This window comes from Nicotiana tabacum, chromosome 12, assembly GCF_000715075.1.
Source record: "Nicotiana tabacum cultivar K326 chromosome 12, ASM71507v2, whole genome shotgun sequence".
Classification (NCBI taxonomy): Eukaryota; Viridiplantae; Streptophyta; class Magnoliopsida; order Solanales; family Solanaceae; genus Nicotiana; species Nicotiana tabacum.
Genome location: NC_134091.1, coordinates 55,381,315 through 55,392,941, shown reverse-complemented (window position 1 = coordinate 55,392,941; position 11,627 = coordinate 55,381,315). Strand labels below are relative to the sequence as shown.

At 37.2% G+C, this 11,627-nt stretch overlaps 1 protein-coding gene across 3 annotated transcripts; it reads left to right on the top strand.

Moving 5' to 3' along the window:
- The first annotated feature begins 867 nt into the window (after window positions 1-867).
- On the top strand, window positions 868-10,615 carry LOC107805617 (NAD kinase 2, chloroplastic). Of its 3 annotated transcripts, none has more exons than XM_016629682.2 (9): window positions 868-1,191; window positions 1,284-1,510; window positions 2,454-4,391; window positions 5,299-5,420; window positions 5,541-5,682; window positions 5,771-5,995; window positions 6,187-6,261; window positions 7,740-7,841; window positions 10,176-10,615. In XM_016629682.2, exons 2-9 carry the CDS (start codon window positions 1,307-1,309, stop codon window positions 10,377-10,379), a joined length of 3,012 nt encoding a protein of 1,003 aa, XP_016485168.1. In that variant the 5' UTR covers window positions 868-1,191; window positions 1,284-1,306; the 3' UTR covers window positions 10,380-10,615. The 3 variants fall into 3 exon arrangements, with proteins under 3 accessions (XP_016485168.1, XP_075082613.1, XP_016485167.1); XM_075226512.1 differs by having other exon boundaries at window positions 1,284-1,542; window positions 2,421-4,391; XM_016629681.2 differs by having other exon boundaries at window positions 871-1,510.
- Window positions 10,616-11,627: the final 1,012 nt, after the last annotated feature.

Sequence of the window (11,627 nt, the reverse complement as noted above, 5' to 3'; positions counted from 1 at the left end):
CCATTGATGTTTTGTCTATTCATATTTGCTATTTCTGCTAACCTCTCCTCTTGCTTCCCAATTTTGATTACAAGTTTGATTGAACTCGATAGTTTTGGTGCAAATTTTGTATTTATATTGAAATTATACAAACTATTAACTTAGAACTCAGTAATGAATGCAAACTTTAAATTAAACTTCAAATTTTAGCTCTGCGCCTTTGTTCTCACACGATTTTCTCTTTTCCATTTCCTTGCTTTTTGATCATTTCCTCCTCTCTCGTTTTTTCTCCCACCTCCATTTCTTGTTTCCTCAATAATTTTTTCTGGCTGTTCTCTTGTCCTCCTTGCTTGTTTTTGGTTTTGTTTTGGTTGTATCTCGATTACTGTCTTCTCTGTTCCTCAGTTATATTGAGGAACTCATCTTTAAATATCTGCTCAAGCCTTTAGTGTGGTTGCTTTTGGTTGATTGCTATGACGATTGTTTGTAGCTATGTATAGTTGTAGTTTTTCTCTAGAAGAAATCAGTGCAAGCACTTATTTTCTCTATCAATAATAAGTTGCCAACTGACATTTGACAAAACCACCTGTGTTGTTGCGAGGCGGTGTTCAATTTAGAAAGTGTTATATTATCAGCTAGGCATGAAGCTGTTTCTTTTTTTATTTTTTATTTTGGAGCAAATTGCGTTTCTTCTCTTACATTGATTTCGGATTAATAATGTCTGCTTGACAATTTTGAAGAAGAGCTTTGAATTTATTCATTGTTTGCAAACCAAAAGAAACTAGAATTTTTTCAAAATTTCCAAGAATCCACCAAAGCAAGAATAAGGAAAAAATAAAAAGTGAAACACATACTACAATTATTTAAAAATAACGGAAAACTCGAACCAATACTCCAAATTTCTTCGGAATTTTCATCATCGATTCGCACAAAATTTCACTGTCCTACGTTTCCCTCTCTTGCGATACTATCCACATCACATTTACCAGTTACCAATTTCCCCTTTTTTCCGACACCCATATAGTATATAAAAGTAAAACTCCTCGTAGATAAAACTTATAATCAGCTCCAAAATCCATTTACGCTGAAGCTTGACAATTACTCCTAGAATTGTATACACGAACCCGAAATTTTGGAGTACAGAGATGATCCTTAGTTACACAGAAGCTAGAACATAAGAATTATACCCAGATGCGAGAAACCAAAATCTTGGTAAATATATCAATGATTGTTGATTTATTTTAGTGATCTTCTGGTAAAGAATTGGAGTATTAAAGCTTTTTTTTTGAATGGTACTATGGCAGCCTATTGTCCATGCAAGTTTGATATGGGTCGGAAAGTTGCTGGTGGGCCAATCCATTTTCAAGATTGTCAGCTAAGATATGTAAAAATTTCAGGGTTTGGTATTGGGTTTTCATATGGGTATAGGCGTGGGAGGTTGAGATGGGTTCAAAGGAGAAGACAGAAGAAGCTTGTTGTCGGTGCTGAGCTCTCTAGTGCTTTCTCCTCTAACGTTGGATTCGATTCTCAGGTTGTTTTTTATTTTTTTTCATTTACCTACTAGTGTCATTCTCAGTTAAAGCTTTGATTGAATATTTGCCCTCTTATCTTGTTAATTTGTTGGTTGGAACTGTGCTGACAGAAAGGGATGTTCAACTGAACCTAATAGCTTTGACTCAAACCCAGTCCATGTGTTAAAATGTCTACTAAATAAATACAAATAATAGATTTTGAGCCTAGTAAGTCAAATGGGTTGTGATAAAATTTCGAACTCGAACCCATAAAGTTCAAATCTTGACTCCCCTCTGTGCACTAGTGATGACTTTACAAGCCAGTGAGTCTTCAGATAGAGCAGACTTGAGATTGTGTTTCGGAGCATTTGTTTCATGTAAGATATGCCAAGGTTGAACCTTGATATGTCCTGGTATAGGGAGTAAAAGCCAGAGAGATGAATTCTAAGCAGAAGTGCAAGCTATTATATCCGATTCTAGCTGTTTTGTTTTCGCCCCAATAAGGTGACAGAGAGTATCTGATAGCTTGTTTCATAGTTTTGGTGTCTTTTGTATTGACTGATATGAAAAACCAAGTGGTTCTTGCTTGAAACTCGAAGCGAAAAACAGCTTAGTTGATTAATTTAAATTTTAAGCAAACAAACGTTTGCACACAAATCTTTCAACTATGTTATGTTCTCATTACCCTTTTTTGTTGTTTCTAATTAGTTCTTAATTTGAAAGTTTTGCCTTTTGTTTTCGTATGGTTTGTTTACTTGATCCGGGATGGTTTCTAGTCAAAATTTATGTTTTTATTTTCTGATATAAGTAACTCAATTAACAAAAAATGGGACTACCCCGTATACTAGAGGTATTATGAAGTTCTAGATAAATAGTTTCCGACTATTAATCTCTGCCTGCAAGTTGTTGGTTTGAACTTTTTGTTATTAGCTGACAGCTTTCCTGAAATTTTGAACTCTCCAGCCCCGTGATATACTGAAGTTACCCTGGATTGGCCCTCTACCTGGCGATATTGCTGAGATAGAGGCTTATTGTAGAATCCTTCGTGCTGCCGAACAACTTCATAACACATTAATGGAGACACTATGCAATCCAGTGAGTGGAGAATGTAGTATCTCATATGATGTACCCTCAGAAGATAAACATTTACTGGAGGATAGAATAGTTTCTGTTCTAGGATGTATGGTATGTCTTCTAAACAAAGGGAGCGAGGATGTCCTATCTGGGAGATCCTTTATCATCAACTCATTCAGTGATTTTGATGTGCATGTAATGGATGATAAGCTTCCTCCACTAGCTTTTTTCAGAGGTGAAATGAAGAGGTATTGTGAGAGCTTGCATGTTGCTCTTGAAAACTTTATAACACCTGATGATCCTACGAGCATTAATGTATGGAGAAAGCTGCAAAGACTGAAGAATGTATGTTATGATTCTGGATTTCCCCGTGGAGATGACCATCCCCACCATACATTGTTAGCTAATTGGAATCCTGTTTATTTTTCATCAGAAGAAGAGACACAATCTGCAAGTTCTGAGGTTGCTTTTTGGACAGGTGGACAGGTAACTGAAGAAGGTCTTAGATGGCTGTTGGAGAGAGGATTCAAAACTATTATAGATCTCAGAGCTGAGACTATAAAGGACAACTTCTATGAAAAAGTGCTAGACGAAGCCATTTCCTCTGGAGATATTGAAGTACTGAAACTCCCTGTTGAAGTTGGCACAACACCTTCAGTGCAGCAGGTTGAGAAGTTTGCAGCACTGGTCTCTGATGTATACAAAAGACCCATATATCTCCACAGTAAGGAAGGAGTTTGGAGGACATCAGCTATGGTCTCTAGATGGAGACAATACATGACTCGCTACACACCACTCTTTGTACCGAATGCTAATAAGGATGTGACCTCCAGTGTGAACTCATTTTGTGGTAGTAGAGGAACACAAGAGGCAGGCACGCCAGTTAACTCAGAAGAAAATAAAACTTCTACTTGTGAAGGTATGTCTGCATCTGATCACAAAAATGGGACACTACCTGCAAGATCAAACAGCATAAATTCTGCTGGGAAACTTTTCAAACAAATTCCTGAAGCTAGGGAACACAAAGGCCTAAGTAAGAATGAAGCTGATGATACTGTTGCAGTCACTTGGAAAGGCACATTGCTTACTGCTGATGGTAAAACAAACCCTCTCAAGTCGCAACTGCCTCCCCCTAAATTTTTCTCCCGAACTGAGATGTCTACATATTTCAGGAGTAGAAAGGTTTCACCAGAGACATATTTCACTCATGAAAAGAAAAGATTGGAGGGGCTCCATGCTTCGAGGTATTACTACAAGAGAATACCTAAAGGGAATGCAATCATAGACAGTTACACTGAGGACAGAGCTATCGATTCTAGAAATCCAAATGGGCCACCTAGTAATATGGGCTTATCAACGAAACCTTCGAATTCCTCTGCGAATATGGAAAAGTATGGGGGTCATAATGGCTCTGCAGCGCCAATTTTGAATAGATTCAACAATGGTGAAGTACATACCTCTGTTAAAAGCAGTAGTCTTATTGATGCAAGTAACGAGTTGGATACTAATGCTGTGTCCTCAGCCACTGCCATTGAGAGGAGGAACATTGAGGCCCCCAGGCCTTCAGTTGATGATAACATGGAGCTAATTGAAGGAAATATGTGCGCTTCTGCAACTGGTGTGGTAAGATTGCAGTCCAGAAGGAAGGCAGAGATGTTCTTGGTTCGCACAGATGGGTTTTTGTGCAACAGAGAAAAGGTAACAGAAACTTCCTTGGCCTTCACTCATCCTAGCACCCAGCAGCAGATGCTTTTATGGAAATCCACGCCAAAGACCGTACTACTTTTAAAGAAGCTGGGACAAGAACTCATGGAAGAAGCCAAAGAGGTGCTTACACAGTTATCACTTATCGATCTTGGACTCTGATATATGACTACTCTGTTAATGCTGGACTCTCCCTGTTGTTTTTCATGAGGATGCATACAGTTACCAATAGGTTTAATAGGGCTGTTAATTTACTATAGCAAGGCTCACATTTGTGTTTTTTACAATTGAAAGGAAGACCTGCAAAGGACCTTCCTTGAGAGCAAGACATTTATTTTGGCTCATTTGAAATTTCTGTGCTACACGATAATCATCTTATCTGCTTTGTGAAATCTATGTATATACTTTGAAACTCCAGATTGAGTGATCAAGTAGGCCTACTTGCTCCTGTTTTTTCTTTATCAACAAAAAGAAAAAAAGAATATGCTCGACATATGTTCCTCCATCATACTAGCCCGACCTGTCAGCTTATTCAAACAAATTACAAAAGCTGCACTTCGTTTGTGAATGGACATTTAGTTACTGTCAATCATCTGTAATATGAATTCCATCTACTTTCTGTCCAATTTTGTATCCACCAACCAACTTGAGAAAGGAATATATGACCATTAGTTTTCTCTACTCATTTTGGATCTTCTTTGCCATTGACTTTCATCCCTCTTACATCATGAATTTCAGTGTGTCATGCTTTAGGCCTTGAGATTTTTCCCCATTTGTTTCATTTTGAGAACCTTTAGTTTCAGCTTGTTGTGCATGGCTCTATGATCCATTTATGGAACTTATCTTTGAAGGTTCCATATTTAAGAAAATATGTAGTTCTAGCAAATTCGCTATTTTCTTTTGCAACATGCTTATGCAGTCGAAAACTATGTCCTTTTCGTTCTTTAGATAAGTATCTCTAGCAAATAGTTTACTATCTCATAATTTTAACTCTTTTGCCTTTTTCTTTCTTTCTAATTCTTCTTTGAAGGTTGCTTCTTTCTTGTATTACCAAGAGAAAATGAATGTTCTTGTTGAACCTGAGGTGCATGATATATTTGCACGAACTCCAGGCTTCGGATTTGTTCAGACCTTTTATAGTCAAGATACCAGGTGAAATGACCCACAAACTGTACGCTCAGATAGCATTCTTCATATATTTGTTTGTTTGTCTCGGTTCACTTCTTTTACTTCACTAAGATATGCTGACCTTGCCTGATGTACCTAATGCAGTGATCTTCATGAAAGTGTTGATTTTGTTGCCTGCCTAGGAGGAGATGGAGTTATACTCCATGCTTCTAAATTATTTCGAGGTGCTATCCCGCCCGTTGTGTCATTTAATCTAGGATCCCTTGGATTTCTCACTTCCCATACAGTATGCTTCTTGACTGAAAACATTATGATTTAGTTCTTAATTCGCTTGGGAAGTCTCTCCTCTTACTTTTTCTTATTAATCCGTAAAGTTCGAAGATTATAAGAAGGATCTAAGACAAGTCATTCACGGGAATAGCACTCTGGATGGTGTTTATATAACTTTGAGAATGCGTCTTCGATGTGAGATATTCAGAAATGGAAAGGCAATGCCTGGAAAGGTGTTCGATGTCCTAAATGAAGTTGTTGTTGATCGTGGTTCTAATCCATATCTCTCCAAAATTGAGTGTTATGAACATGATCGCCTCATTACCAAGGTGCGCTTTTTGTAAACCTAACTGCCAACCACCCCGCTGTCCTTGCAGAAGAACAAAAAATTATCCCATTTTTCACATTTCAGGCTTCGTAGATCTTCCTAGCCAACTTTTTTATTTCAACAAGCGTCCGCTTGATTAAGGAGCTATAGGACATGGAGATACCTGTGACACCATTTTATGTTATTTGGCAGGTGCAAGCTGATGGGATCATAGTAGCCACACCAACTGGAAGTACTGCTTATTCTACGGCTGCTGGAGGTTCCATGGTACCTATTATCCCTAAGAGATATGAACCTTTTTAACTTACATGAGTAATTGAACATATGTGTCCTGAAATACCACAGGCAATGAATTGTATCCAAAGCAAATACTCCCTCCGTTTCAATTTATGTGACATAGTTTGATTCGGCACAGAGATACGAAAAAAAAAGAAGAGAAAAAGAAAAAGAAGACTTTTGAAATAGTGGTCTTAAAAGCTTAAAGGGTAAAAGTTTTGTGGGGCCATAACATTTGTGTCGCTATAAAAGATTTTCATTAAGTCTAAACTGGGTAAAATGAAAAGTTTAAAGTTAAATTGTTTCCAAATATAGAAACGTTCCATTCTTTCTGAAATGGACTAATAAGGAAAGTGTGTCACATAAATTGAAAGCGAGGTAGTAATAAGTTAAAAGCTGAATTACAGAACTAGTGCAAGATGGTGAGGTTTATAGCTTGAACAGTTTGTTGTGGCATTGATGAACAGCTAAAAAAAAGATCCACAGAGAAGTGATTGACTACCCCCTCCCCTCTCATTAAGAAATAGGAGAAGAAGAGACAGGAAAAGAAAGTAGACTGTATTGTGCACTTAATCGTAAAGATATAGAAGTTTCCTGACATATTTTACGAGTTATTGGTAGAAGCTAGTTGATTCCTCCTGTCATATCGTTACTATTGATGTGGAAATGGGGTGATGCAACAGACACTGGAATTGAAATAGATGGAAAGGTTACTTTCGAAGATATTGGGGAAAACTGCTAAGCTAGTCAAATTTGGACTCCTGATTGAAAACCTACTATCGGGGTTTTTCTTTAAAGGTTGAAAGCCTAATATTTAGCATTAAACAAAGCTGATAGCAAGACTTCTTTGCTTGGTTCTGTATTCAGTGGTGATTATTATGATCCTTAGCTGCGTTACATAATCTAATACTGATCAATTGATTTATTTTTTTCCACTTCCTATTTATTATTTACTGAAAGTAATAAATGCATAATCTTGTTTCCATCTCCTATTTATTGTATGACTGAGAATAGTGGAGATCGTAAAATTGTTTCACAAAATGTCACTCTAAGTGTAGATGTGTGCAACAAAGCAATAACTTGCAGTAGTCAATCAGGTTATCAGCAAGTATGAGCCAATTTTTGGCATCGAAAGCAAATTGACGAAACTCCATATTAAACAAATTAGCTTTCAATGTACTGCGAAGCAGTTTTAGCTAGTTGTGTGAAGATTTCTTTCTGATTTTTTTCGTTCTACTTAGTTGCAATCTTGAAGTTACATCTTGCAATAAGATGGTTTTGTTATTTGATCTTTATACACAGTTCTTGATCTATATTTTTGAATTTTGAAAGTTGTGTTGTTTGTTATTGTTCATTTAATTAATGCTGAAACTCTAGCTGTGCTCCTTCTGGTCAATAATTGTTGATTGTTTCGCCTTTACCAAGTGGATGCTAGAATAGTATATCACAAGGAAATTTATGTCATGCAGGTGCACCCAAATGTTCCTTGCATGCTCTTCACACCAATCTGCCCACACTCGCTCTCATTCAGACCTGTCATTCTTCCGGACTCTGCAAAGCTGGAGCTAAAGGTGACTTTCTCCATGAATATTTAAATAGTAATGGTATACATTTACTTTTAACTACTAGTGCTAGTACCTTGATACAGTGTGTTAATACTCTTGGGCACTTCTTTAGTAAATTTTGAAAGATCATCTTAGACAATGGAATAAGTTATTGTCCGGAAGGGTAGCACCCAAGGGTGTCGCCTAGTGGTCAATTAAGTTATTGTCGGGAAGGATAGCACCCAAGGGTGTGGCCTAGTGGTCAATGATGTGGGTTGAGAACCATGAGGTCTCAAGTTCAAATCTTAACGGAGGCAAAAACACTAGGTGATTTCTTCTCATCTGTCCAAGTGTCGTCCATGGACAAAGTTGTCCGATACCTGTGGCTAGTGGGAGGTAGCAGGTATGCACGCAAGCTGGGTTGGACACCACAATTTTCAAGAAAAAGTTAGTGTCTGGAAGGGTAGTTAATGTTGGATGTTAATGAACATGTTGGGAGATATAGAAACGAGAGAGGGAGAGAGTGAGCCAGATGAGGGTGAAAAAATGAGGAAGATGAAAGTGAAAGGAGAGTTAGCTATGATGGCTATGATACATAATCTAGTTGAAGAAGAAATCTAGGGTATTTGGTTGAGAGAGGGGAATTCTTATTCAAAATTCTTCCATTGAGAAGCTATAGCGAATAAGAAGAGAAACTTATAGAGGCAATAGAAGTTAAGGAATAATAATGTACAAGGAGAAGTAGTGCATGAGGTGATTGAGGATTTATACATACAATTATACAGGGAAGGGAGTGCTTTAGGGGTCGTTTGGTATCATGGTTAAAGAAAATAATCCCATGATAAAAATGTGGGATTATTTAGTCCTGTGTTTTTTTTAAAAATCTTCATAAAAAAGAAAACGAAAATGAAAGAGAAAAAAGGAGGACAATACGTGGCATAGTCCATGTTCTCTTTGTTGTTGTCGTCTTGAGTCTATGACACACCTTTATTTACTACCTTTCTTTCTCTATGATAACAACACCACCACCTCAATTTCAAACTAGTTGGGGTCCGCTATATGAATCCTCACTGACCATGTTCTCCATTTAAATTCATCTCAGGCCAGTATTATACAAAATAAAAATAAAAATGAGAAGTACTAGAAGTTCTTGATATTTCCTACTAGCATAAGAATCTGTAATAAGACTAAAAAACTCCTAGAAAACATAGGCCTAAAGTAAACGTAATAGCGTGATATTGCACTGAATGGTAAGTGAAGTTGTTAAAAGGAGACGAGATGGGCCTAAAACACATGAAAGAAGTTGTCTCAAAAGACTTAAAATCTCTTGGAATCAATGCTAACTTACTTCTATGTGATTTTAGGTCTACCTCGTCTCTTTTTATCACCTTCACTATCCATGGTTTAACATCCACAGTGTACAGACCAGTGCATGTGGAGGTCAATGCATGACATGACCAAACCATGTAAACCGACATTCTCTGATTTTATCCTCATGCTACTTGTTTTATCCAGCGAATGTAGTTATTTTTAATCTTGTCCATTCTTATATGAACGCACATCCATCTTAAGTTTCGGATCTTTGAGACACTCATCTTGTGGATGTGTTGGATTTTAGCAGCCCAATATTCACATAAATATAACATTGCTGCTCTTATAACTGTTCAATAGAACTTGCTTTCACTTTGATACGTATCCTCCTATCACATAACACCTCAGTAGCACAAAATGTTCGTCGACAACAAGATTGGAACCTGCACAGGAAAATCCCAACAGATTTCAAGTCTTCTCCTTAACTGCTCGAACATATAGGCAGTTTTTTAATAAGTTCTTATCTTTTCTCATAAAACAACAATCTTTTCTATTTGTAGAATGTGTGTCCTTTTATTCTGCTACTTCTGATTTTGGACTTCTCTTCTACTCGTGATGAAGTTACTAAAACAATTAAACTTGAAGTTGTGCCTGATTTTGATAGGTCATCTTAGAATATGTTCTAGTCAATATTCTTAAAAGCAGACATGATTCCTCAATGAATTTAGGTTTCTTAGGATGCTTTAAGGTTTTCCCTAATAGAGTAATGTCGGTGCAAAAGCCTGTATTTCAACTATCGTGTTTCATGATTGGCACCTTGATGAGTGCACGTATCCAATTTCTTGATGTTACACCATTATTGTTTGACTATTGGCACCTTGATGAATGCATATCCATTTCTTGATGTCAAATCATGAAATCTCTCGTGATTTCATGGCATGTGTCTAGCAGGCAGCCAAGGCACAACTGCGTCTTTCTAAACTTTTTGCTCTTTTGTGGATTCATTTCATACCATTCAGTTAGAAGGTTAAGTTATTTGCTTATAAACAGATTCCAGAGGATGCGCGCAACAATGCTTGGGTCTCCTTTGATGGGAAGAGACGGCAACAACTGTCTAGAGGAGATTCTATTCGGATATGTATGAGTCAGCATCCACTTCCTACAGTCAATAAATGTGACCAAACAGGTGATTGGTTTGGTAGCTTGATCCGTTGCCTGAATTGGAATGAAAGACTAGACCAGAAAGCACTCTGAAGATACTTGGAATTATCCTGTCCCACATTTATGTAGATTCTTGTACAGTCATATAAGATCAGCAGAATTACAGAAGATCCACTTTACACGGTATAAAATTTGTTTCCCACGGCTCTCATAGGTGCAATTAATTTTCTCCACCTTTCATCCTATCTTAGCAATGTCGCATTTCAACATGAGCACTTTCTATATCGCTAGTCTACAATAGTCGGCTATAAAATTGCTATCTTTACTCATCTGCCTGAGATAGAGAGTTCTGTTCGTGGTATCTCTTGGCTATCATACTTCTTGATACCTCTTTTATAGGTATCAAGTCTCTCCAGCCGCCGCCCACTCCAGAAGTTATGTTCTGGTAATAGCAAACATTAAGAGTGTGTTGAACTGTTCCATCTTGTTTGATAAAAGTGTTGCAGCCTCCTGTTATTAAGCCCCGATCACTCATTTTGTATTTGAGCAGAGTCGGCATACAATGCCTTTACTGCAGCATGAAATAATTCATTGAGAAAAAGTTTTTTTTTTCCAAGCAATTTGTTACTTCATACTTTTTCTTGAAGACAAGAGGGTTGCTCTAGTGGTGAGCACCCTCCACTTCCAACCAAGAGGTTTTGAATTCGAGTCACCCCAAAAGCAAGGTGGGGAGTTCTTGGAGGGAGGGAACCGATGGTCAATCGGAAACAACCTCTCTACCCCAGGGTAGAAGTAAGGTCTGCGTACACAATACCCTCCCCAGACCCCACTAGTGGGAGTTGTTGTATCTTTTTCTTGAAGCTTTTCTATTAAATAAAATAGTTAACACTTTCAAAAGGGTGAACTCCTTCCATGATTAGGGACCATCCTGTGGTTGCTCTGTGCATAAATATATACTAGGAGTAATATGATAAGTCTATGAACATAACCTCATGAATCAGTAGCGTTCAAGGATCAACTAAAGTTTTTTGTTTTTTAACTGGCGAAGTTTTTGTAGATGTATATACATAAGGTCAATATAGTATGATTTTGTCTCAGAAGAAAAATATTTTTAAGGACCTCATATTTTGGAGGCAGATCTAGAATTTAAAGTGTAGGTTTATAATTTTAGCTCTTTTAAGTTATTGAGTTCTAAATTAATAACTTGTACATATTAAATAAATTTTTTAAGATAAATGCAGGGTTTAGACCACAACTACTGGTTCGGTCGATCCCCTAGTCCAAACTACATGTTTGGTTATAAATACATAACGAACATATAATGTCCTTGATGATACTACA

What these genes read in the sequence shown, in the direction of transcription:
- LOC107805617 (XM_016629681.2), top strand. Translation starts at nt 1,277, where the DNA reads ATGGCAGCCTATTGTCCATGCAAGTTTGATATGGGTCGGAAAGTTGCT. An exon ending in ACGTTGGATTCGATTCTCAG is followed by an intron (nt 1,511 to 2,453) that starts GTTGTTTTTTAT and finishes TGAACTCTCCAG; the next exon opens with CCCCGTGATATACTGAAGTT. An exon ending in ATGATCGCCTCATTACCAAG is followed by an intron (nt 5,996 to 6,186) that starts GTGCGCTTTTTG and finishes GTTATTTGGCAG; the next exon opens with GTGCAAGCTGATGGGATCAT.